Raw genomic sequence first — 27,516 nt, forward strand, 5'->3', positions numbered from 1 at the left:
AAGCTTACAAATGTCTTTTTCAAAAAATCTGGGACTTCTCTTTCTATTTTGATAGGATACTGACTCTCATTTTATATATTACATCCTACCAACATAGCTGAGAATCAATTTATGAAATATTTTGTGAGATAAGATAGATGAAGTAGGGAGGAAACAGGGCCAAGTATGTCAGCCAGGAAGGGTGAGGTGCCTATGTAGTTAGGAACTGGAAAGAGTGTAGGAGCGAAGAAAAGACAACAGGATTTGCTGACTGATTCAGTAGAGGGCATCAATCTGAAGGAACACTTCAATGATTTCAAGGCTTCTAGGATGAAGGAGATCATCACTTTCAGAAATGAAGCAACCAGTTGTAAGGAGAGATTCTCAGTTTAATTTGAGGTACAAAGACTTTTGGCTTTAGATGGGACCCCAGAGTTACATTTTCAAAATTAGAACTTTTTTTTTTTTAAGTAAGAAACACCGTAAGTTGGTTTCTTAAGTTCAAACAGTAATTGCCATGGTATAGACAGAACCCACTTTAAGCTTAAGGACTGATAATACTATAAACTCACAGAGGTCCCTTAAGTGGATAGAAGTGCCATGTCCAGAGGCAGAGATGCCTGCCAAGTTTGGCTCTGGATCTGCCATGTATTATATGAGTCCTTACTTAAGGCTAGATGTGGAGTGACAGAGTCCTGGAAATTTCAGGAAAAGTGGAAAGTAGAGGGCCTTCAAGTAGGAAAGTAGTATTTTTTAGCTATTACGTACCCCTCACTTTACATCTGGCTATATTATTTCTCATCACAACCCTACAAAATAGGTATTAGCATTTTAGAGATGAAGACATTGGGTTTAGAAAAGCTAAATAAAGTTCTCACGCTAGAAGGGAAGGACCTCAAATTCTAACCCAAATCCAGATGTTTATAGGGGCCAAGTCATGCTCAGTCCAGTTCTCCTCATAACGCCCCACTTTACCCTGTATACTAATTCCATGAAGCCCAGAGAAGGTAAATCCCACATTTGGAGCCAAGCTGGGGCCAGAAAGCAGATAGGCTGATCACTCTCCCACCCCCGTCAAAGGTCCTTCCAGAGCTGACACACGCCTTTCAGGATATGACAGCCTACACCACCCTACAAGGGATGGAGAGAGGGAGAAAAAGCAACCGGCTCAGGAGAGAAGCAAAGAGAAAAAAGGAGGCGAAGAGGAGTTGTCAGAATGGGGTGAGGAGGTTGAAGAGTTAACTGTGTCCTTTTGCGTCTACTGATAACCGTAACAAAGAGACCGACTACCCAGCGTATTTCAGGAAGCTGAGCCTTGGCCAGCTTCATTCCTGATCGCCTTTCAGGAACTAAGTTTTAACCCTTAGCGTAAATCCAGAAAAGACAAAGTAAGGCGAGCAAGGTGTGCACTTCAGGCAAATGCGGAAACTCGCAGTACGAACCAAAACTTGACCCAACCAGGCAGCAGTGATTTGACGACAGTTTGAAAGACAAGTTTGGCTGCAAGACTCGCCTGCCGCCGAGGGGTGGGGCCGCAGCAGCCCCGGCCGCGTTTCCTCCAGGCCCACACCGCCTCCGCCTGCCACGTGACCCGCCGTGTTGTGGTCCGGCCCGCGTGGGTGGCGGGAGCGGCGGGAGGGCGGGGGCGAAAAGGGGCGGGTCACGTGACGGGGTTTAAATCTCCCGCAGCCGGAGCCGCGGGGGCGCCAGTGCCGCGAGTCGAGCGGGAGGAGAGGAGGCGAGGGAGGAGGGCCAGAGAGGCAGTTGAAAGATGGCGGACGAGGCGGCGCTCGCCTTTCAGCCCGGCGGCTCCCCCTCGGCAGTGACGGCTGAGAGGGAGGCCCCGTCGCCTCCTGCCGGGGAGCCGCTCCGCAAGAGGCCGCGGAGAGACGGCCCCGGCGTCGGGCGGAGCCCGGGCGAGCCCGGCGGGGCGGCCCCCGAGCGTGAGCTGCCGGCGGCGGCCGGCGGCTGCCCGGCGGCGGCGCTGCGGCGGGAGGCCCAGGCGGCGGCGGCCGGAGAAGGAGACAATGGGCCGGGTTTACAGGGCCTATCCCGGGAGGCGCCGCCGGCCGACGACTTCTACGACGACGACGACGACGACGACGAGGGCGAGGAGGAGGAAGAGGCGGCGGCGGCTATTGGGTACCGAGGTGCGCAGGGCGCGGGCGGGCCGGGACTGCGCATTCCCCCCACCCTCCTCCCGGGGACCCTCCTGGGGTGGGGGAGTGTCGGGCGGGCTGGGGGCTTGGGGCTGGCTTTGCGGCGTCCCCTTCTCCACTAGGGCCCTTCTTAGCTGCGTGCCTCCGGGGCTGCGGGCCCGGCTGCCGGAGCGGCCCGAGGACTCACTCCCTCCCTCGCTCTCTCCCCTCCCTCCTCCCTCGGCCGGCGGCCGCCCCAGTGGCCTCGCGCTTTGCGCAGCCGCGGGGCGAGCTAGCCTCGCAGCTGGTTTAAAAAAAAGTTTCTCTTCCCTCCTTCTCTTTTAACGTATTGCTTTTGTTAAATGTCTTGCTTCTCCGCCCACCCCCCACCCCCCGCACACTTAAACCTGAAACTTTTTGACTGTCCCTTGCACCAACCTTTTGCAGTTGCCTTTGCAAACTGACACCTGTGCAATTTGTGTGTGTGGTTTTTTTTTTTTTTTTGGAGGGCCTTTATTTTTAAACTTGTTTTAAATTTTAAAGAGTGTAGTTGCTTCTAAAGACGTTACCCCTCTGTGGTGCAACTAATAGTGGGCATAGGAGAGTAATAGTAGTTTTAGAGTACTTTGAGTAGTATTTTTTCTCTAATCGTGTTCTTAGATTAAATATCTTCTTGTGTGTGTATATGTAACCCTGAAACACGAATTGACACTTTTCTGGCATAGTAAAGCAGATGTGATAGTTGTATATGTCTTGTCATCCTTGAGTGTTTCAGAGTTTCTATCCGGATAGATGTGCGTCTTTATTAATATTTGTATCAATAAATCCAGTCAGTGGGCCATTTGATCATATCAAAAGGCAACAACGTGTGCATTAGGGATTGGATTAGAGAAACAACCCCTGTTTTCAAGATACATAGTTTAATAAGGGAAACGAATAATGCAAAGGTATTTTTGTATGTTTAGTGTTATATGAGAGAAGTGCAAGTTGCCATGGTAATATTTGCACGACATTTTTGGGTAAATTTTTATTTGATAAGTTTTATGAACTATTATTTGTGATCGATAAATTCAGTCTAACTAGGTTACTACTTTTTGTGTTTTGATTAAGTAGACATAATATTTTTCTAGATTTTGATGAACTGAAACTTAGATTCTGAGCAGAATCCCTAAAGATGAGGATATACTGTTCCTGTGAATGGTGCAGATTGATCCAGTAGGCATTCTTTACACAGGCAGTATGAATGTTAAGTGTTTTATTCACTGAAAATTGTTGCATCATAATTATAGATCTTTATAATTTTAGATGCAGATTGTTTCAGAAACCTTGAGTTACTTTTGGTTTCTTTTGCAGATAATCTACTGTTTGGTGATGAAATCATCACCAACGGTTTCCATTCGTGTGAAAGTGATGAGGATGATAGAGCCTCACATGCGAGTTCTAGTGACTGGACTCCAAGACCACGGATAGGTATGGTTTCACAGTTTAAGAGCTATCTTTTTCAGTGTTCTCTTTTCATGTCAACAAAAAATATATTTCTCTGTCCCCTTGTAGCCTGGTGATGAGGTTCTTAGGTGTTTGATGAGATTTAATATCATCCTGGTTTTAGGGAAAGTCTAGTGCTTTGTACTGTTTTTGTTTTAAAATAATCTCTGTACGTAACTTTTTTATTGCTGGTTTCCTGTACTAGAATATAAGTCCCATGGGGGCAGGGATTTCTGACTGATTTGTAGACTGTTTTGTCAGTGCCTAGAAAAGTGCCTGACACAGTTTGTCCTCAGTAAATATTTGTTAGGTATTTTGATGAAATGAGAAATATTTTGAAGTAGAGCACAGTATCAGATTTTTATACCAAGGTAGTAACATGACCATCTCAAAATGTTCTTTCTCTTAATGTGCTGGGTTTTTTCAAAAATGCCTTGACTGCTTAAACATAGTAATGATTAGTTCATTTTTAGTGTTTATATTTACTGTATTTTTGGTTTTCTCAAGCTAGGAACTGATCTAAGAAATTTCAGGGTAAAGAATTAAAGCTCAGAACATCAGCATTGTATGTATCATTTTGGGAGACTGGTTAAGATTAAGATTATTACTGGAAAAATTTTAAAGATAGTAAGGTATAGATTTCCTTTTCTTTATGTCTTTAATGGTAAATAGTGTGGGCTTTCGGGACTGGTAAGATCTTTCCTGTGTTGATTTGTAGAACCCTTTTGTACATACTTCTGTCATGTTTCTGTCATGTTTATGTTGTATTCTAGATTTTAACCATAGAAATTTAATTCTAGTAGTTAATTACTTTGACTCTTAAAATACATACTTGGTATTTTATAGCTCTAGGGGGCAGGCTCAACTCCTGATCTCTCCCTAATAATCTCTTTGGGATATAGCGTTAGATTTTAAGATGCTGTGAATGAAACACCTTTATAGTGCATTTTTTTACTCTGCAAAACAGTGTTAAGCATTGCTAATTTCTTACTTCAAAAAATAAATGAGATTTTCAATTACTTGGAAGTGGATCTGATCTAGTTCTTTTCCCTCTTGATATAGGTCCATATACTTTTGTTCAGCAACATCTCATGATTGGCACAGATCCTCGAACGATTCTTAAAGATTTACTACCAGAAACAATTCCTCCACCTGAATTGGATGATATGACACTGTGGCAGATTGTTATTAATATCCTTTCAGAACCACCAAAAAGGAAAAAAAGAAAAGATATTAATACAATTGAAGATGCTGTGAAATTACTGCAAGAGTGCAAAAAAATAATAGTTCTAACTGGAGCTGGGGTATGTAAGATGTATAAAACACTAGTATGGGAGGTGGTGTATGTTTTTTCTTAAGCCTTGCCCAATTCAGAAACATTTTTCTGGTGTAGAATTTATCCTTATATGATGATGGGCATTTGTGTTTGGAAACTGCTAAAAAGTGAGTGCAGGAGCAATTACTAAATTGGTTCAGTTTTTTAAAAACCTCTCGATAACCTTAAAAAAGATTCACGTCTGTTTACTGGCACAGTAGGTAAGCGGAATTAAGGCAAGATTTTTACCTACATTATACCACAACTTCTAAGGAGATGCAGGGAATTTTGCTTGCATTAAAGTGTGTCAGGGCCTGATAGAGAAATTGGTTATTTGTTTGACCTTCATGGGGAAACAGGGAGCCTAATATGTGTTGGCAAGTAATGCAGTGTTGGAAAGGTAACAGATTCCTACCTCTCCTCCGTTTTAAATTAAGGTGATGTGATTGTGGTGGGTTGAGATTTTTCATTTGTTCCACTTTAGGTCTCAAATAACTAGTTATTTAGGCTATTTCATATTGTGTGTTGAATGCAGAATATGTTGCATGGTAGCGACCAGGACAGCTGTTGGAGAAAAATCAGTCCTGCTTTCTAACCTTTTGGTTAAGGGAGGGTGTTATTTAATCTTAAATGATCATGAAGAATAGTTGCACTTTGCTCCCCGATGTGATTTAGGCAAGTTTGTTTTGCTCTGAGGCTAAAGTGGAGTAAATGCTGACAAAATTGTGAAACAAAAGGATAACTTCTGAAGTCCCTATTTGTAATGTCAAGATTTATTTGTAGAAAAAGCATAGTGTTTAAATCTATTCTTAAAAATTGAAATATTGTACAACAGTTTTTTAAGGAAAATAAAGAAATTTAGCGTTCTTGAAGTAGTAGCACTCTAACCCAGAAGAGGGTTATTTCTTTGGAAATAGTTCACTGTGATAGAAATTCTTGCCTGCTTTCTAGTTAAAATAATTTGGAATGGTTTACTTCATTCTCAATCAAGTTGGAATTGTTTTAATTTGTTGGTTAAATGCTTATAAAGGTTTAAAGTTAGCCTGACTTAAAATTCTTTACCCCATTATGAGTGGAATATGTGATGGATTTAATTATACTGGTTTTCTGAGTGTTTTATTTCTATTAGAAGTTAAAGTAGGGCATTATCTCCATTCCCCAAAAGAAGTTTCAAACTAAAAATATTTTTCAGCTCTTCCCTAATTGTGTGATAAGAGGACTAATAATTATTAAGGTAGCAGTAGAAGATTTAATTGTACAAATTATGCCATGCGTATTTCAGGTTTCTGTTTCTTGTGGAATACCTGACTTCAGGTCAAGAGATGGTATTTATGCTCGCCTTGCAGTAGACTTTCCAGACCTTCCAGATCCTCAAGCAATGTTTGACATTGAATATTTCAGAAAAGATCCAAGACCATTCTTCAAGTTTGCAAAGGTACTACAAACTCTTCTAGTTGTTTCTTTGACCTTCTCTCATGAGAAATTGTTTTGAATGGCAGTCTAGTAAATTGACTATTAGTACTGTGGTGGAGTAAAATCATTGAAATAAAGTCATTTTAGTCAGAATTCCCTTCTTCCCAGAAGGGACTGTCATTTGCTTTTCTTCATTTTAGGATTGAGCTTATTTTCAAAGAAGAGGCTATTGCATATTTTTCAAATTTGCACTTCAGTAATGGCCTTTACATTGTCCAGGCTTTTTTAGAGGTTAGTAGATCATATAAAAGTAACATCAGTGTTTTGATTTTGAATATTTTTTATGAATCATAAAGATTATAACATCTGCCTTTGGTATGTTTTTTTTTGCGGTATGCGGGCCTCTCACTGTTGTGGCCTCTCCCGTTGCGGAGCACAGGCTCCGGACGCACAGGCTCAGCGGCCATGGCTCACGGGCCCAGCCGCTCTGTAGCATGTGGGATCTTCCCGGACCGGGGCACGAACCCGTGTCCCAAACCCGTGTCCCCTGCATCGGCAGGTGGACTCTCAACCACTGCGCCACCAGGGAAGCCCTGGTATGTTTTATAGTAGCTAGGTTTTAACACACGAGGATGTGCCTGAGAAATTTGTGATTAGAGGTGGAGAAGAATCTTAGATTGCATTTGAGTCAAGGTTGATCTGTTACGCTCTAGCGTCTTTAGTGCTCCTCTGTTCAGTTCAGAAGCCATTTGCCACGTGGGGCTGTTGAGTGCATAAGTGTTCTGAGATGTTATGTAAGTGTGGAAGACATACCAGATTTTGGAAACCTAGTATAGAAAGCATGCAAAATATAAATTCTATTCTATTATATATATATAAATAATTATTATGTGTGTAAATAAGAATACTTTGATATTGGGTTATAAATGAGGAAGATTTCACATTGTTAATGTGGTTACTAGAAAATTTGAATTGTGTATATGATTCATATTATGTTTTTATTTGGCAGCTCTGCTCTGGAGTTTAAAGTTTGATGTTACAGTCTTCCCTTGGTATCTGAGGGGGATTAGTTCCAGGATCCCTCAGATACCAAAATCTGAGGATGCTCAAGTCCCTTATATAAAATGGCATAGTATTTGCATATAATCTATGCACATCCTCCCTGTATACTTTTTTTTTTTAAATTTTATTTTATTTTTGGCTGCATCTGGTCTTAGTTGCTGGATCTTCGTTGAGGTGTGAGGGGCTCCTCTAATTGAGGAGCGCGGCTCAGTTGCCCTGCGGCATGTGGAATCTTAGTTCCCTGACCAGGGATTGAATGTCCCCTGCATTGGAAGGTGGATTCTTAACCACTGGACCACCAGGGAAGTTCCCTCCCTGTATAGTTTAAATCACCTCTAGATTACTTATAATACCTAGTATAGGCATACCTTGTTTTATTTTGCTTCACTTTATTGCCCTTCACATATTCTGTGGGCCTTTTTTGTTTTTACAAGTTTGAGGGATTGTGATCAAGTGAGTCTGTAGGCGCCATTTTTCCGACAGCATTTGCTCACTTTGTGTCTCTGTGCCACATTTTGGTCATTCACAGTATTTCAGACTTTTTCATTATTTGTTACTGTGATCTGGGATCAGTGATCTTCGTTACTGCTGAGGACTTAGATGATTAGCATTTTTTAGCAATAAAGTATTTTTAATTAAGATATGTACTTTTTTTGAGACATAATGCTATTGCATACTTAATAGATTACCATATAGTATAAAAATAACTTTATATGTACAGGGAAACCAAAAAATTCATTTGACTGACTTTACTGGGATAATTCACTTTATTGCTTTGGTCTGGAACCAAACTCGTGATGTCTCAGAGGTATGCTTATATGATGTTAATAGTCGCTGGTGCAGCAAATACAAGTCTTGGCTTTTGGAACTTTCTGGAATTCTTTTTCTCTGAATATTTTCAGTCTACAGTTGGTTGAATCCAAGGATGTGGAACCTGCAAATATGGAGGGATAACTATGCATTATACCATACCCAAGAAATTTTATCTTTTTTATTTAAAAAAAAAAAGATTTATTTATTTGGGTGTGCCGGGTCTGTAGTTGCTGCGCGCGGGATCTTGTAGTTGCGGCACGCGGGATCTTATAGTTGCGGCATGCAGGATCTGGTTTCCTGACCAGGGATCGAACCCAGGTCCCCTGCATTGGGAGCGTGGAGTCTTTAGCCTTTGGACCACCTGGGAAGTCCCAAGAAATTTTACTTTAGAAGTCTTTTTCTCTATAGTTTAGCTTTATGGAAAGAAACTGTAAAATTGTTGTTGCTAAACTTTAGTATATTTGAAAGGGTCTTTTGTATTAGTGATTATTTTTTAATGAGCATAGAAGTGAAGTGGACCTGAATTTCCATTAAGGGATAACCTCAGCTACTTTCAAATCATGTGGTCTATTTACATACCTATAAGAAGAGCTCTGCCAATTCAGAATACATGGTACTAGCTTAGATTGATGGACTGTCTAAAGAAATGATTTTGTTTTGTGCAAGTGTGCTTATAAATGGGAATTAGAGTAAAATGGGGAAATTATATTAGATTTTCTTGGATATGATTTACTTGCTAGAACTGAAAACTAAATTTGAAAATTTTGTAGGCTACTAAGAAATTTGCATCTTTCCAGTAATCAACTTGAAACTTATAAAAAATTTGGAACTTCATGTATCAGCAGTGATGATGGCCATCTATATCTAGCCTTTAGAACAGACAGCTGGTTCACACTAAACTGAACAAATAATGTAGAGTATCTCTTTTCCTTTGTTACAAGAATATGAATTCATGAAGATTCACTGTTTTTAACATACTGGTGCTAGGGGTTCTACTGCATGACTTTGAACACCAATGAAATATCATTTAGTTACTGGTTTCTTGAATTGGACCTAGGACACTGGCTCTAGTTATCAGAAATTAACAATTTTTTTTTTTTTGGCCGCGCTGCATGACATGTGGGATCTTAGTTCCCAGACCAGGGATTGAACCCGTGCCTCCTGCAGTCTGCAGTGGGAGTGCGGAGTCCTAACCACTGGACTCCCAGGGAATTCCCCAGAAATTAGCACTTTAAGAAAGGCATCAAGTAACTAGAATTTACTTCGATCTTGCATCTGATTATAAGAGCTTGATTCACTAGTGCATTTATGTAATGCTCACAAGGTTTTTGTTGTAAATTCTTTGTTCTGAGAGGAAACAAAAAACATGCTCAAACTAACTTTTCAGCTTTTTCCCCATCACTTCAGTATATGCTAAATTGCCTGACACGTGGGGAAAATGTGGTAACTGAGAATACAAATAGCAAGGTGAGAAAGATTGTAACCTTAGTTGTCTAAGGTATATAATGGGTATTCAGTTTTAGCTTAAACTGGTTTTGACATGTAAGAATCTATAAAAGCAATTAAGAATTATTCTTACAAACTATAAAAATACACATAATAGAAATCTAGACAGTGCTTAAGAGAAAATAAAATATCTGAATTGGAGTAAAAATGGCACAGTGTTAATGTGTTACAGTGTACAGATTTCATAGTACCTAGGAGAAGAAAAAGTTGGAGGGGCAGCATGTTTCACTTCTCTATGAACGTTTAAGTTATGGTAGGAGCTAAATAAATAATCTTTATAACTACCACTCATATAGGATTGTTGTACTTCAATTCTTACATTAGGAACTGCCAAAAGGAAAGTACCTAGTTGGTGAAATAGCACTTAAAATAAATAGTAATAGGTAAGAGAGACTGAGTTAATTTTGGTCTAAAAATGAATAGGAAAAAGCTGAAGGACAAATAAGTAAGGACAAAGAATAAAGGATAGTATTTAAAAATGAAGGATGGGGAGAGTATGTAAATATTGTAATATTTTACTGGATTCCAAAAAGAATACATGAGTAAAATAGTCATAACCTAAAGTTTTCTTCCAGTGTCTGTACTAAGGAGAAAGTTAATTAAAAGATGGTAACTTTGCTAGTTATGAGAGAAAATGAATTTTTTTTAATTGAAGTATAGTTGATTTACAATGTTGTGTTAGTTTCAGGTGTACAGCACAGTGATTCAGTTATACATATATATGTATCTATTCTTTGAATTCTTCCCCTTATAGGTTATTATAAAATATTGAGTATAGTTTCCTGTGCTATACAGTAGGTCCTCATTGGTTATCTATTTTATATATAGGAGTGTGTATATGTTAATCTCAAACTCCTGATTTATCCCCCCTCCCCTTTCCCCTTTGGTAACCATAAGTTTTTTTCTATGTCTGTGGGTCTATTTCTGTTTTGTAAATAAGTTCATTTGTATCTCTTTTTTTTTTTAATATAAGTGATATATTTGTCATTGTCTGGCTTACTTCACTTAGTATGATAATCTCTAGGTCCATCTATGTTGCCGCAAATGGCATTATTTCATTCTTTTTTATGGCTGAGTAATATTCCACTGTACATATTTACCACATCTTTATCCAGTCATCTGTTGATGGACATTTAGGTTGCTTCCATGTTTTGGCTGTTGTAAGTAGTGCTGCAATGAACATTGGGGTTGCATGTATCTTTTTGAAGTATAGGTTTCTCTGGATAAATGCCCAGTAGTGGGATTGCAGGATCATATGGTAGCTCTATTTTTAGTTTTTTAAGGAACCTCCATACTGTTCTCCATAGTGGCTGTACCAATTTACATTCCCACCAATAGTGTAGGAGTGTTCCTTTTGAGAGAAAATAAATTTAATAGAAAGCCATGAAAACAGGAAATATTGTGAATTTAGGCATTTTGGAAGGAAAGTTTCTACAGATGTATCAAGCCATTGATTGTATATAACTGAGAAGAAGCAGATTTCATCTAGACTGGAAACTCAAAAGTAACGGAGAGGTGTGTGAAAGAGGTAACTGGTTCATTAGAGCAGTTTCTCAACCTGTTGACTCTGGGATGGATAATTCTTTGCTGTGAGTAGCAGTTCTGTGCACTGTAGGATATTTAGCAGCAACCAATGGCCTCCTCCCTTTAAATGCCATTAGTCCCCCACCCCAGTCTTGACAATCAAAAATGTGTCAAGATGTTGCCAAATGTCTCCTGCAAAATTGCTCCCTGTTTGAGCACCAGCATGTTAAGTGCGCCTAGCTTTAGTACCACTTTGAATTCTTCTACACAAGAACAATTAAGGCCAACATTAAAGCTATATATTCTTGTTCTGAACTGTTGTCCTCTTGCATAATAAGGGTTTAAATTGATAATGAGGTTGTGGTCATGGTCCTGAGGAGTCTAAATTCACTGGTGCTGATAAAAATGAGTGGTTTAAGAGTCAGTGAAGGTGAAACTGAGGTTGTATAAAATAACTTTTTTTTTTTTAAGGACTGTGTTCAGAGAGTGTAGTTGCTTGCCCATATTGAATACAGTGAATGTTCTTTCCCTTAAAGTGATAAAATTCAAGAAAAAGTAGAGGGAGAAATATGAACTTCCAAAAACGTATATTTTATTCAGTAAATTGTCACTATATTGATAATGTGCAGATATACCAGATTATGTAGTTATAAAGCTAAGAAATCTCAAAACCAGCTCACTACTTAAAAATCAAAAAAAGCACACACCCCCACCCCCAAAAAAGGCCACAGTCCCATTCACTTGAAGACAGTATGTTAATACTGACTTGTGTAGGTGGATTACATATAAGTGTAGAGTATTATATTTGGGTGTATATTATAAAAATGGGGTCTTTTACCCACTGCTTTGGATTTGTAGTATTTCTGTTTAATAAACTTTCAGATGCTTGAATACTTGATAACGGTCATAGTGTTCATCAAGTGGTCTACTGTAACTAATCCTGCAAGTGTTCCTTTTGGATGTTTCCTGCTTTCTGTTATTAAAAAGGTATTGCTCTGATTGTCCTTTCTGGTATGTTTATAATGTTCTTAGGATAAATTTCTGAAAGCAAAACTGCTAAGGGTCCTGATTTGTTTTACCTTATTGCTGCCTGGAAAGCAGGCAGCAATATATACTCCCATCAGAAGTATAATATATACTCCCATCAGAAGTGTAGAAGCATACGAGAAAACTGATTTAGCATGCCCATGCCCTCTCCCCCACAAAAAAAGCCTCCCGTGATACGTTATTAGTATTATTTTTTAGAAAGTGTGTGTGTGTGTGTCTGTGTGTGTGTTGGTGTGTATGTTGTGTATATGGTTTTAAAAAGAAATTCAAACAGTACACAACAAATGATAGTTGGCCTTTCCCTTCAGTCTTCCCTACCTCTAATCTCTTTCTCAAAGGTTACCATGGTAAAATGTTTCATTGGGTTTCCTTCTAGGAAAAAAAAAAAATGAGTAAACCTGTTTGTGTGTGTGTAGGGGGGAGAAGTATTGTAAGTTTCTAATAATACTTTAAAAATGATTACCAACAGAATCACATACCCTTTTCTCTACAGTGCTTCTTTCCCATTTAATACCTGTGGAAGTAGTTTCATGGCGGCACTTAGATATACCTCATTTTAAAGAAAAGGCTGCATAGTACTGTTTGATAGTTGTACCCCAATATATATAATCAGTCTCCTGTTAGTGGATATCTAGAGTTGTTTTTAAGGCAGTTAAAACTATCAGTGTAATAAATAAAAAGCATGTTCTCATTAGTGTTCAGTTTTTGTTTACTAGTGTAGATGACTGCTTCTTACTACTTGCCATGTGTATATCTTTGAGTTGCCTGTCCTTAGCTTTTTTTTTTTTTTTCTTTTCCACTGAGATGCTTTTCTTTCTCATACTGATTTGTGAGAACATGCGTTTTTTTGGCCGCAACCTGCAGCTTGTGTATCTTAGTTCCCTGACCAGGGATTGATCCCAGGGCATGGCAGTGGAGGCACCAAGTCCTTAACCACAGGACTGCCAGGGAATTCCCGAGAACATGTGTGGGTTTTTTTGGTTTTTGTTTTTTTCTTTATTTGGTTGCGCCTGGTCTTAGTTGCCGCAGGCGGGCTCCTCACTTGTGGCTCACTAGCTCCTTAGTTGTGGCATGTGAACTTTTAGCTGCAGCATGCATGTGGGATCTAGTTCCCTGACCAGGGATCAAACTAGGGCCCCCTGCATTGGGAGCACAGAGTCTTAACCACCAGCCAGCCACCAGGGAAGTCTCCAAGAACATGTATTCTTGAAGAGTGTTTTTACATTAGAGGGTGATTGGAATTCCAGGCTCCACTAATCCCGTGAAGGATGTGCAATGTGAAATATACTTACTAGATTAGTTTTAGTGGACTGATTTGCAATACCTAATAGAAATGGTATTTAGCCTAAAAGAAAAATAGGAAACATGAGGTTGAGGGATCAGAAATTGCGTAGTGGTTAAGAGCTGCACTTTGGCATCAAAACTGGGTTTGAATGATAGTTCTGCTACTTGCTAGCTCTTGTGACTTTTGGCGTTACTTCTGTGCTTTGGTTTTTTCATCTGCAAGATGGGGGATACATGTCTACAGGAGGGTCAGCAGACCTTTTTCTGTAAAGGGCCAGGTAGTAAATGTAACCTGCTTTGCGGACCACATGGGAACTCTGTCATACTGTGTTCTTTTCCTTTACAGTCCTTGAAAATGTAAAAACCCAGTCCTCAGCCCAGTCTACAGCATTATTATAAAGTGCTCCTGTTATGCCTGTTACTTACATTAAGTAGTAATGAATGCTTGACTAATTGAAATTCTCTTGTGTTAGATTAGTACAGGGGCCGGCAAATTACAGCCTCAGTCCAAATGTGGCCCACTGCCTTTTTTTTGTACAGCTTTGAACTAAAATTTTTAAATGGATGGGGAAAAAAACCAAAAGAATAATACTTCACATCATATGAACATTATATGAAATTCTAATATCAGCGATTGTAAATAAAGTTCCACTGGAACACAGCTATGCTCATTCATTGGCCTATTGCCTGTGGCTGCAGATATACTACAATAGAAGACTTGAGTGGCTGCCACATAGACCGTAAGGACAGAGACTGAATGGCCCGCAAAGCCTTAAATACTTGCCAACTGGTGTCCCAGTGTGGAAAAAGTTTGCTGAAGCTTGAGTTCCTTGGGGAAGTCACATGTTTAACAGGAAAAAAAGTAGTTAAATTTGTCAGGTGACTTAACTTTAATTTGCAAGTATTGAATAGGTAAGATTTTTAGTAGTCTATGGTTTAGTGGAATGAATGAAACAAGACCAGGGATTATGAGGAGTTTCCTTACCAGGATCAATTAGTTTCACTTATTTTTTGACAGCATGGAGAATGTAAATTCTAGTTTCTTAACAGCTCTACCTACTTACTACCTAGCAAATAGTGGCATCTCAAACTTTGATGAGTCCTTTTAGTTTTGAGGGGCTGCAGTTAACACCCCTGCTTTTGACTGGAATCTCATTCATATTGCTAGAAATTTTAAGAAGCAAGCAAGCAAGCAGAGAGCATCTCTGGAGAAAAACCATTATTTCTACATGAAAGCTTACTGGGGCAGATAGTTCTAAGCTTTAGTTTTGGTCACATTGGTTGCCTATGGCCAATTACTGGATTGTTCGCATGTTTCTGGACACTGCTGTGAAAGCAGCCTGTCATTTTAATAGTATTTGAGCCTTTGGTCCCAGCTGTGCTTCCACTCTATTCTAAGTGGATCCCTGTGGCAATAATAATGGTCCAGCCCACATGATTGGTTCCTTAATGGGCCTTAAGGAGGTTGAGATTTGGGATGGTCTGTCTTGCTTAGAACTAAAGTGTCACAGTTTCAACATGAAGAATTAATCTATATTTTATCTGAAAGTTGTATCTCCAGTCAATTAGTTTTTAGCAGACTTTCCTTGTTAAGTAAGAGCCTGATTTAGGAGTAATTCTATTAAAAAACAGTCCTTTCAGAGTAATTTTTTCCCCATTATTGCAGATTATATCCCTTAGTTTGAACACAGTATTAAATCTAATGATTCAGACATGGTCCACTACATATTTGAAAGAAAAGAGACAAAGTTAAGTTTCAAATCATCATAAAATGTAGGCTTATAAGATGAAACAAACCCTTCATAAATTATTCCCAACTACAGGAATTGATTGGTAAATTTAAGGACTAAATTTCCCTGAACTGATACGACATGAAGGGAAACTAGAGTGTAGAGCTGAATCTAGTGTCCCACAGGTTTTTGTTCTTCTTACCCTCTTTTTTTTTTTTTTTGCGGTACGCGGGCCTCTCACTGTTGTGGCCTCTCCCGCTGCGGAGCACAGGCTCCAGACGCGCAGGCTCAGGGGCCATGGCTCACGGGCCCAGCCGCTCCACGGCACGTGGGATCCTCCCGGACCGAGGCACGAACCCGTGTCCCCTGCATCGGCAGGCGGACTCTCAACCACTGCGCCACCAGGGAAGCCCACCCTCCCCTTTTGAAAAGGTTGGGGATAAGGCACACAAAAGTTCATTCCGGGAGGATGGAGTCCTGGTACTCTGCCCAGCCTTGTTCTGGAGGTAGTCAGCCATTTGTTCTTGTGCTGCTTTTGGCATGCTATTAGCACTTTCCTTACTACTTATAGATCCTATTTTATCTGTTGCCTAGAATATTATAATATTTGTTAAAATACTCTTTTAACAACTGTTTCCAGAGGGGAGGTTTGCAAGGTGCTGGTGTTTAATCCTCTAAATGTATTAGAACAAAGTAACCTGGGAAGAAAACAGTGATTAATAGAGAGCACAACCTAATGGTCCAAAACATAATGTGGCTTTCAGTTTTCTATAAACATTAGCTTTAATAAACTCTTCACTTGTTACTTCTTTCTATATGCATTCTTTCTTAAATTGCAAAGTTCATGAACTTTTATGATAAAAATTTGAATGAGAGGCAGAATTCTTGGGTTTTCAGCAGCATATGGACATGGATGTGATAGTCTTTATAATGAGATTTGCATATTATTTTTACTTAAAAGGTATCCCAGTAGTTTTTTCTAAACTTGAAATATTAAGTAGTTTAGAAGTAGTCATCTAGAATCTTAACTGTCAGACTTTTTTGTATAATGTCAGAAGTGAAGTCCCCTACCCCCATCCCCATTTTATAGATTGTTTGTATCCTTCCTAACTTGATGTTTAAATTAATGTGTCTGTATACTTTGCATATACTTCCCATTTTTGCTTAATAACAAAACAAAAACAAAGCTATACACAGTGGTGACTAGCTTGATTTTTTTTTCACATATGTCATGGGCCATCTTCCAGGTCAGTGTATCGAGACCTCCCTCATTCATTTTAATGGCTGCATACTCCACTATTACTGATGTACCCTATTTCTCTGACCAGTCCTCTGTTGATGGACATATGGTTGTATCTTGTTTTTTTGCTAGCATTGTAATAGGTTAGAGGCTGTAATGAATGGTAAGGAAGTAGGCAGAACTACTACTTCAAAGAAAAAAGAGAAGAAACTTCCTTTGCCATAGTCACTTACTAAATGAAGTTTAATGAAAACACTGTCAAAAGTTGAGAGGACCAAAATTGATACTTTTTCTCTGATCTTTTTGCCATGTGTATATCTGAATTCTTTGTTTTTAAAGAAGAAACAGCATTGAAGCATTATTTGGGGGGAAAAACACACACACAAAATCCAGCAACTCAGCATTCATGAGCAACTCTATACTATACCAGTATGTGCCTGTGCAGTGGAAGGAAAACAATTTTGGTAAGGAATTAAAACTTCAGCTTTAAACTTCCAACAGGTTGATATTTATAATGATGAATCAAAAAAATTTTTAATATTATGTTGACAGTGCCTTTTTTAGTTTTAAAAAAGAAGTCACCATATCTTTGATATCTTTTAATTTCAATTTAAACTTTTTCCCTTTTTCCTTACAAAAAAAAATCATTTGCAGCCAACAAAAAAATTAGATATATATTAAGGTATGTATTTCTTCTGACTTTTATTAAAATATCAATTAGCATTTATAAGAGATGTTTGTGGGTCGACTTTATCCTTTTCAAGAGGCCATGTTCACTAATTGCTGAGTTTTACACATATGACAGCAACAATCCTTTCGTAAGTGTGTGTGGCATCCATCTAGATGCTTTGAGATGCTCATGTATTGTTTTTTAATTATCATTGGTGGTTTTGTTTTTTTGTTGTTGTTAAACCTGTTACATTTGTTAGCACTTATATAATCTTTTTTCTGCTTTTTGCGTTATCTAGGAAATATATCCTGGACAATTCCAACCATCTCTTTGTCACAAATTCATAGCCTTGTCAGATAAGGAAGGAAAACTACTTCGCAACTATACTCAGAACATAGATACACTGGAACAGGTTGCAGGAATCCAAAGGATAATTCAGTGTCATGGTTAGTAAACTTCAGGATTGCTTTTTCTGTTACATATTAGTTAGTTTTGTAGGAAAAGTTAGGATTAGAAAAAAGGCTGCCATCCAGGAATGGAGATTAAGCCTTAATGTTGAATCATGTTATCTGATCAATTGTAGATAAATGAAGGAAAGTAGATTGCAAAAATATGAAACCAGAAATATTGGCCTTGACACTTAATTGTACAAAATGTCAGATATTAATGTGCTTTTGGATTTCAAAAGATGCAGCAATTATGTAACATTAAATTCTTTTAAATAACCTTTTTTGATTACAAAAGTAGTATTAGCTATGGATGAAAAAAACATGGCATCTTTAGGAAACCAAAGGAACTGCTGAGTAGTTCAGATGTAGGCTTCAGAAATTTGAAGACTAAATCTAAAACAAGTATGAACAGACCATTTTCTTATGTATCTAAACTGTTTTTGAAACACAGCTGTTAAGCTAAGGTAATACAGTTGTAACCTTCCAAGTCTGCAGTTTTAGTCCTGGAGGAGTTGGTATATTTTATTAAAAGAGTAGCTTTAGGAAGCATCATTATATCAGCATCTCTCTCATGGAGTCTCTTAAAAATTTTAAAGTCGCTAGCTTTTCTGTTGTCAAGCTTACATTATAACCGTTATTTAAGAAATGGAAAAATTTCTTTAATAAAGCATATATTTGTTGGTTGTTTTTAGGTTCCTTTGCAACAGCATCTTGCCTGATTTGTAAATACAAAGTTGACTGTGAAGCTGTACGAGGAGATATTTTTAATCAGGTAATTTATCACCCATATCTTAGGAACTGTGCATGTCTCTGATCTGTTTCTTTTACCTCAGTCCTTTTTTTCTGGAAGTATTTATGTGGTACAGAAACATCCAGGAAAACAAATGTTAGTTACCATTGGAAATTCCAGAGAAATACACAAAAACCTTTCAAAACCTTAAGTTAAAAACATTGTTACATAATCTTTTGATTGATGAAGTTGACTACCTAATATATAAGCCTAAAATAAAAACCCAGATCATTAAGTGTGGTGTTACTTAACATTAGTTTTTCTCCTTACTCTCCCTTTTTAAAAGTGCCTGTCAGATTCATTTTGTAAAAAATATTTCATGTACGCTCATTGACCAAAAAATACAGGAAAATATGGCAGAGAATAAAAACCATCCAGAAATAAATTCTGTATGCTTAGTTGCATATATAGTTAATCATATAATTAGGAGAAGATAGCATATTAAAATGGAATCGTATTTTACAGACTTTAATTTTTTAGAAGTCTCATCTGTGTACATATATACACATGCTGCTTTTTCCTCTTAATATATAATGGACTCTTGAATATCAAATGTAGGTCTATACAGATATAATAGCAGCATACACAGATAATAGTAAAATTGTATTTCATTGTATGTTAATAAACTTAATGGGTCATTGATAGTTGATGTTTAGGTTTTATCCAGTTTTCCCTATTTATCCACAGCTTTTCTGTTTTCTTTGATAATTTTGAAATGATTTCTTGGGAAGTGTGGAAATGTTGACTCTAACTCGGGCTTGCCCTTCTCTTTCCCACCTCAACTAAAATCTGGAACATGCAGGTGGTTCCTCGATGTCCTAGGTGCCCAGCTGATGAACCACTTGCTATCATGAAACCAGAGATTGTCTTTTTTGGTGAAAATTTACCAGAACAGTTTCATAGAGCCATGAAGTATGACAAAGATGAAGTTGATCTTCTCATTGTTATTGGGTCTTCCCTGAAAGTAAGACCAGTAGCACTAATTCCGAGTAAGTGGGTGATGATTTTTTTTAGAGAACCATTTCTATATATTTTGCCATGGGTTGTGGGTCTGTAGAGTAGACCCCAATGATATTATTCTGGTTTTTCAAGAGTGGTGAAGAGCCAGACTTTTTTTTTTTTTTTTTGGCTGCGTTGGGTTTTTTGGCTGCGTTGGGTCTTCGTTGCTGCACGTGGGCTTTCTCTAGTTGCGGTGAGCAGGGGCTACTCTTCATTGCTGTGCGCAGGCTTCTCATTGTGGTGGCTTCTCGTTGCGGAGCACTGGCTCTAGGAGCACAGGCTCAGTAGTTGTGGCTCACGGGCTCTAGAGCACAGGCTCAGTAGTTGTGGCACACGGGCTTAGTTGCTCCACGGCACGTGGGATCTTCCCAGACCAGGGCTCGAACCCATGTCCCCTGCATTGGCAGGCGGATTCTTAACCACTGTGCCACCAGGGAAGCCCCCAAACTTTAATTTTTTTAGGTGACAATATTCTTGCTCAGGAAGATTGGTTAATCTGACATTTCAGTGGGGCAAGAGGACTTTCAAAACAGAAGTAATAACAAGGGGAAACAGTTCAACTTAAACTTTTCAGTGGAATGTGCTTTAATGTGGCAGGAGTTAGCATGAGCTAATTTTACATATACTGAGGAAACATATTAAAAATAATCTGTATTTTTAGTCTTAATTTGAGTAGTTAACCTTTCAAATGTAATTGATTTTTGGTCCAGTAAGTTCAGATGTATAGCTTGATAGATATGTAACGTACTCATGTAAAACAGAATTTTGGGGCTCACAATGATTGGTTTGTTTTTGTAAGAATAACAATCATGCCTTGTCAATCACTGTATGTGGATCAGCTCTACCCACAAGGGTGTTCATGTGTATAAAAATGCTCAAAAATAATTTAAGTCCCTATTATTCTCAGGAATATTTCTTTAATCCATGCTCCCATACTACCTTTTTTCTCCCTCTAATGAGCAAGCAAGGGGGAGGAAGATAGAGGGACTAATTTAGTAGCATCATTTGTGCCATAAAAGTGAGGGAAGGAAGAGAGGAGAGTATATCAAACCCTTAACTGGAGAATTAAAATTGGACCGCCATACCAGCAAACAGAGCAAACTGCTGGAAGAAATAGAGTTAAACTCTCCAATTCTGCATCTTTTTTCTAGCCCACATGTAGTGGCTTTAGCAGTTTAACTCAGCCTTCCTCAAGTAGCTGTGAAATTCTGTTAAAGTAGATTATAGGACAATTTGTAACTAAAAAAAAAGAAAATTTAATGTATAATAAATGTGAGGCAGAGAACTTCTTCCAAGTTTCCTGTGGGGTAGTAAAACGTGTTGGTGATAGGCAAAGGTACTTCTAAAAAATGTAAGACATTGGTACATAATAGTGGAGAACAGACTGGTATTAATTTTCACGTATCAGAAGCCATTTTAGTAGAATAACTATTACCTATACTGTGCCAAGAACTCTTCTCTGCATATTAACTCAGTGCTCACTGCAGGCTTGTGGAGAAGTAGTTATTACCCCATTATACAGACAAGGAAATTGAATACAGAATAAAAAGTGAGGCGATTACCCAGGGGTAACCAGGTGACAGGAGCAGAACCTGAAATTTTGCTGCCTGTTTACTTGATAGTTTGATGGTATGTAATAGCTTGGTTGAATACTAGAGTTGGGTGTCTTCTTTGGTATTGGGTGCATGTTAGATTTTTTTTTTTTGGCCATGCCTCAGGTCTTGCAGGATCTTGGTTCCCTGACCAGGGATAGAACCCTGGCCGTGGCAATGAAAGCGCAGAGTCCTAACCACTGGACTGCCAGGGAATTGTTAGATTTTTACATAGTGCATTTCTTTTGGTTTTATTAGTGTACCTCCTTTCCTTTCTCTAATTCTTACTTTTTTCACCCTATTCTTAGGTTCCATACCCCATGAAGTGCCTCAGATATTAATTAATAGGGAACCTTTGCCTCACCTGCATTTTGATGTAGAGCTTCTTGGAGACTGTGATGTCATTATTAATGAATTGTGTCACAGGTTAGGTGGTGAATACGCCAAACTTTGCTGCAACCCTGTAAAGCTTTCAGAAATTACTGAAAAACCTCCACGAACACAAAAAGAATTGGCTCACTTGTCAGAGTTGCCACCCACACCCCTCAATATTTCAGAAGGCTCAAGTTCACCAGAAGGAACCTCACCAGCAGATTCTTCAGTGATTGTCACTCTTTTAGACCAAGAAACAAAGAGTAATGTTGATGATCCAGATGCGTCTGAATCAAAAAACTGTGTTGAAGAAAAATTACAGGAAGTACAGACTTCTGCTAGGAGCATTGAAAGTGTTAATGAACAGTTGGAGAGTCCGGATTTGAAGAATGTTGCCTCCAATACTGGGGAGAAAAATGAAAGAACTTCAGTTGCTGAAACAGTGAGAAAATGCTGGCCAGCTAGACTCGCAAAGGAGCAGATTAGTAAACGGCTTGATGGTAAGAAAGGCTGTTGAAACATTTTGAAGGTTATAATTATTCTAAAGAAATATTTGTAAGAAGTGAGCCATTTTGGCAGGCTAGTTAGGGTAATTTTATGCGGCTAAATGTAATAGTTGATTGTGTTTAGAGAAACTGTAAAGTTAAGATTTTAAGCCAGAAAAAGATAAACGGTATCTTCCATAATATGGGGGAAAAGTGGTGTGAAAGCATGCTCTGTACCTTGTGTTCCTCTAGGGAATGAGAAGGTAAGCATTTAATTGGGAAATACTGAGTGCTCTGCCATTTTCTGGTGAGAGCTTTAGCTAGTAGAAATGATTGAGATTTGGGTACTTACTGTGGGGCAGTGACTTCACATTTTCTGATTTTAGTATCCTGAGGCAGGAACTATTACTACTCTGGTACACCGAGGACCATAGAGGTTAAGTACCCCAGGCAAGGTAACGACTAGGGTGTGGAAGAACCAGGTGGATTCTGGGTTCTCTTAACCATTAGGTCGTGTTGTTTCAGATCTAGAAAACAGCTGGTTCTTCACCACTGAGTATCAGAAATACCATCTACCCTGTTTTGACACATGGGAAGTCTTTTTATCAATTAGTTTTTTTAAAAAAATAATTAATTTTGGCTGCATTGGGTCTTTGTTGCTGTGCACAGGCTTTCTCTAGTTGCGGCAAGTGGGCTTCTCATTGCGGTGGCTTCTCTTGTTGCGGAGCATGGGCTCTAGGTGCGCGGGCTTCAGTAGTAGCAGCACGTGGGCTCAGTAGTTGTGGCGCGCGGGCTCCAGAGCACAGGCTCAGTAGTTGTGGCACACGGGCTTAGTTGCTCTGCAGCATGTGGGATCTTCACGGACCAGGGCTCGAAGCCGTGTCCCCTGCATTGGCAGGCGGATTCTTAACCTCTGCGACACCAGGGAAGTCCCTATCCATAAGTATTAACATAAGTGAAATCACTTTCTACTTTTTGAAACCACTTATGACCAAGTATTAATCAAACAGAAACTTGTGCTCTTAGATGCGACAACTTTGTACAGCTTAAAACATTAAGTCCCATTCCACTTATATACATGGTGAAAACTGACAAATTTGAGACAAACGTATTAAGTGTTGTAATCATTTGCTCTAAATAAATTTTAGTTCAGTTGAATAAGCCTTTGGGCATTTTCCATACAGCAAGTTCTGGAGACACTGATCAAGCTACTGATATTTGTGTATATAATTACAAAAATAGGTGAATGAGAAAAAAATAGGTGATATTTTAAAAGGTTTATGCTACTTGGAGGGCACTAGGTTATTGAAGGCTTTCTAAAAAACCTGACTTTGGTCTTGAACTGTAATTAGGGAAAGTCTACGGGGGGGAAACTAGAAAGAGCATAGAAGAATACTTACGCTTTCAAATGTGGCAAGTGTCAGGAGTAGAGAAATTACTGTTGATTTAGTCAGGTAAGGTAAGTCTCTATCATACACAAAGTCTCCCTAGGCACTGGCAGCATTCTCTGGCTGTCTTTTTGACAGATGGGTCAAACATACAAAACTCTGCCCCAGGAAATTGGTATTATACCTTGTATTCTACCAATTTAGACCTTTAAAGGTACAGGCTTTGGAATTAGACTGAGTTGTCAGATCTACTTCTCTCTCATAGCATTGTGAGCATTTGAAAAGATAACGGATGTAAAGAGTGTAAAACAACATTTTTAGCGGTTAAAACCAAACAACAGCTGGACTTTACTCATTTTAGTTTGCCACTGTTTGTTGTGAGGTCGAGGCAGAAAGGGAGGAAGTTGGAGCATATAGGAAGTAAAATGTAAATGTCTTGAGGGTTGCCAAGAGGGCAGAAACAGACAGGTATAGGGTACGTCCACTGAGAAATAGATGATTCAGTTCTTCAGGGGAGGCCAGAGCAGAAAGAATTTTTTTTTTTAAATATATTTATTTTTTTGGCTGCTCTGCACGGCATGCAGGATCTTAGTTCCCCCAGCAGGGATAGAACCCAGGCCCCCTGCATTGAGAGCAGAGTCTTAATTTAACCACTGGACTGCCAGGGAAGTCCCTGAAGTGAAGTCCCTGAAGTGTTCTTTTTGTAAACATGGCCTAACCTATAGAAAGGAAAGGGCAGGAGAGCCATGTGCTGGAACCCTTTAACAGACTGTGAGGGGATGTGATTCAAAGAAGCACCAGGTGGGGTTTTCTTTCTCTAGTCACTGAAGCACAATGAAATAAGTGGTTTCTATGCTGCAACACATAATAGGTGAGAACTGGGTCATGATGGGGTATAAAAAAGCTTGAAAGTTATTTTGAAGAGAAACTCACATACGTTTGGTAGATGTTATGTCACTCCAGATAAACTATGCAGTTAGGCTTTTGTGAGTCAGTCTGGGATATGGTGCAATAAATATAACACGGTGTGATAACAGACTTAAGTCAGAAGGTACTTGGTGCTTGTGAATATAAGGGTATAAAACATTTCATCATTAATGTTTAAGGTTCCTACCCATTCACTTACATCAAAATGTAAACAAAAGCAGGGAATACTTCTTACCATCGGAGGTCAAATCTTATACTGCGAATGCTAATTTGGGAGGGCGTTGGGAAAGAAAGCTTAAAAGGCCAGCGCTAGATCAGTGCTTCTCACACTTTAACGTGATAAGACTCTTGTAAAAATAGATTCGGTGGGTGGTGGGCTGGATACTTCATTTCATTTAATCAAATCTGTTCAAAGGGAGTTTCATTGAACGTGGCTGTCTACATTTTTTTCATACTTGCCTCATAGGGTTGTGAAAATTATTTCATATCCAGATGAGGAAATTGAGGCACAGAGATAACTCTCCCAATTTACAAAGTTGATGAGTGGCAGAACTAAGATTTTCATGCAGGACTGAGTCTATAGCTTGTGTTTGAGAAACTACAGTAACAGCCTCTAGTAATGATACTCAGGTAAAAGGCTAGAAGCTACACTTTATTCCAGACAGCCCACTCAGACCAAGTCTTAGAAAACTGGAAATAACCCACTTCTCTCTTATTACTGTGTTTCAGGTAATCAATATCTGTTTTTACCACCAAACCGTTATATTTTCCATGGTGCTGAGGTATATTCAGACTCTGAAGATGATGTCTTATCCTCTAGTTCTTGTGGCAGTAACAGTGATAGTGGAACATGCCAGAGTCCAAGTTTAGAAGAACCTATGGAGGATGAAAGTGAGATTGAAGAATTTTACAATGGTTTGGAAGATGATGCTGATGTTAATGAGAGAGCCGGAGGAACTGGATTTGGAGCTGATGGAGGTGATCAAGAGGCAGTTAATGAAGCTACATCTATGAAACAGGAAGCAACATGCATTAACTATCCATCGAACAAATCATAATGTAATATTTGTCCAGGTACAGGAATTGTTCCACCAGCATTAGGAGCATGTCAAATTGAATGTTTACTTGTGAACTCAGTAGAGCAAGGACACCAGAAAGGTATATTATTTATAGACTGGTAAAAGTTTTTTTTCCCCATGGGTAATTTTTAACTTACTTATTTCTGTGCTTATACACTCAAACACTAACTCTTTTTTTAAAACAGAAAGGTACCTAAGTATCTTTAATCAGCTGTTGGACAAGACTTTCTTTTAAAGGTTCATTTGTATGATACATCCATATGTATATATAATTTTGTTTTTGCCTAGTGAGGTTCAACATTTTAAAATTTTCAAAAAGCCATTGGAATGTTAAATTAATGTAAAGGGAACAGCTAATCTAGACCAAAGAATGGTATTTTCACACTTTTCTTTGTAACACTGAATGGTTTGAAATCCTCATTCTCTGTTCCGCTAAACTTTTGATTCTTTATAGCACAATTACCTATTACCTATTTTCAAACACTGGCATTTTCCAGAACTTGTGGCAGCTAACTTTTAAAATATCTCATGACATGCAATCTGAGTAGAAGGAAGTCAACAATATGTGGGAGAGCACTCAGTTGTCTTTGCTTTTTAAAGTGAGACTTGGTGCTAACAGTTTCAGGAATATTGTATTTGTTCAAATGAAGATGGCTTTTGTACTTCCTGTGGACATATAGTAATGTCTATATTGGCTTATAAAACTAACCTAAAAAACAAATAAATGCTTTGGAAATGTTTCAATTGCTTTAGAAATAATAGTGCCTGCTTGGGCCCTTAGTTTTGAGAATATTTGCCATTGTTGTTTAAATATACCTATCAATCACGGTGGTAGAGCTTGCATTGATCCTTTCCATAGGTATTAAACTGCCAAGATGTGAATTTGCAAAGCCTTTATGAATCAATAATAATGGTACTTCAACTGGGGGGGAGAGTGTAGTATTTTGGACTGTTACCTCTCCCCCCGCCCCCCATAATGAGAGCAGCAGACCGTTACCTCTCCCCCTGCCCCCCATAATGAGAGCAGCAGACCCCCTGATTACAGTTTCAAAGCCAGTAAGTACATGTTTCCTGTTGGGAGGATTTGGTGTGTGATAAACACCAAACAACTAGCCTAGTATTATGGAGATGAGCGTGGTGTAACTTGTAATAGCAGAATAGTTAATTAAACTAGTTCTTATAACGTATTTAAAAGCTTAGCCTGCCTTAAAACTAGAGATCAACTTTTTCAGCTGCAGAAGCTTCTAGCCTTTCAAAACAGTTCATACTTTATAAAATTGCACAGTAAGAATTTATTTTGCAGACCTTTCCCCCAACATTGCTTTCAAATAAAGTATTCCTGTGTTGCTTTAGTATTTATTACAGCTTAACAAAAAGGGTTTGAAATATAGCTGTTCTTTAAGCATAAAATACCCAGCTAGGACCGTTACTGCCAGAGAAAAAGAATTTTATTGAATGGCCATTTCCCTACCTGAAAGATGTCTCAATCTGAATTTGACTACACTAAAGAATGCAGTATATTTAGTTTGCCATTTGCATGATCTGTGTTTGTGCTATAGATAATATTTTAAATTGAAAAAATTTGTTTTAACTTATTTTTACAGTGAAGACTGTTTTCAGCTCTTTTTATATTGTACATAGTCCTTTATGTAATCTACTGGCATATGTTTTGTAGACTGTTTAATGACTGGATATCTTCCTCCAACTTTTGAAATACAAAACCAGTGTTTTATACTTGTACACTGTTTTAAAGTCTATTAAAATTGTCATTTGACTTTTTTGTTTAAGGTATAAAATTTTAAAGTTTTGCAGCTTTTGTACAGCTTTGAGGGCTATATTAGATGCTTTCTTCTCATACTACATTTCTTCATTTAATTTATATCTATCAGTCTCACCAGAACAGTACTTTGGCAATGAAAGTTCTGGTTGTAGCAACTGGTGCATCACCAAACGTTTCAAAACTAATATTTCAACCATTCTAGGCCAGGAGCCTCAGGCCCTGCCTTTTCCCCTCCTTTAACCCTGCCTAAGAATAACTAACTTGACGTATGGAGATTTGACAAAGGACCAGCACTTTGAACTCATGTGCTGTAATCCTGTGTCCAAACACAAGGAGTGGACAAAAAATGACTCTAGATCATATTTGGTATAAACTTTCCTACTATTCAAGAGGGCAGGAACACGCCCCTTACAAAGAGGTAATGAATAAATCTTGACTGGCAGGTTCCT

General features: G+C 38.6%; 2 protein-coding genes across 5 annotated transcripts in view; one reads left to right on the forward strand and one right to left on the reverse strand.

The window, feature by feature from the left end:
• The first annotated feature begins 1,698 nt into the window (after positions 1–1,698).
• On the forward strand, positions 1,699–27,069 carry SIRT1 (sirtuin 1). 2 transcript variants are annotated; one of them, XM_029201260.1, is made up of 9 exons: positions 1,699–2,129; positions 3,471–3,587; positions 4,665–4,906; positions 6,200–6,352; positions 17,505–17,652; positions 18,348–18,427; positions 19,248–19,434; positions 21,345–21,908; positions 24,938–27,069. In XM_029201260.1, exons 1-9 carry the CDS (start codon positions 1,751–1,753, stop codon positions 25,264–25,266), a joined length of 2,199 nt encoding a protein of 732 aa, XP_029057093.1. In that variant the 5' UTR covers positions 1,699–1,750; the 3' UTR covers positions 25,267–27,069. The 2 variants fall into 2 exon arrangements, with proteins under 2 accessions (XP_029057093.1, XP_029057094.1); XM_029201261.1 differs by lacking the exons at positions 1,699–2,129; positions 3,471–3,587; positions 4,665–4,906 and adding an exon at positions 16,876–17,000 and having other exon boundaries at positions 6,264–6,352.
• The window catches only part of HERC4 (HECT and RLD domain containing E3 ubiquitin protein ligase 4), a 137,880-nt gene continuing 135,236 nt past the window's right edge, over positions 24,873–27,516 (reverse strand). For 2 of the 3 annotated variants that reach the window (XM_029201250.1, XM_029201255.1), the window contains exon 27: positions 24,873–25,084. The gene's annotated coding sequence lies outside the window, so the exon portion shown is untranslated. The remainder of the gene's footprint in view (positions 25,085–27,516) is intronic. The other variant, XM_029201251.1, reaches the window with a different exon arrangement.

The sequence above is a fragment of the Monodon monoceros genome, unplaced genomic scaffold, assembly GCF_005190385.1.
Source record: "Monodon monoceros isolate NGI ecotype Baffin Bay Population unplaced genomic scaffold, NGI_Narwhal_1 Super_Scaffold_4, whole genome shotgun sequence".
Taxonomy (NCBI): Eukaryota; Metazoa; Chordata; class Mammalia; order Artiodactyla; family Monodontidae; genus Monodon; species Monodon monoceros.

Coding starts and splice junctions, on each gene's coding strand:
- SIRT1 (XM_029201260.1), top strand. CDS start 1,751: ATGGCGGACGAGGCGGCGCTCGCCTTTCAGCCCGGCGGCTCCCCCTCG. Junction 3,588..4,664: donor GACTCCAAGACCACGGATAG/GTATGGTTTCAC, acceptor CTCTTGATATAG/GTCCATATACTTTTGTTCAG. Junction 4,907..6,199: donor TAGTTCTAACTGGAGCTGGG/GTATGTAAGATG, acceptor TGCGTATTTCAG/GTTTCTGTTTCTTGTGGAAT.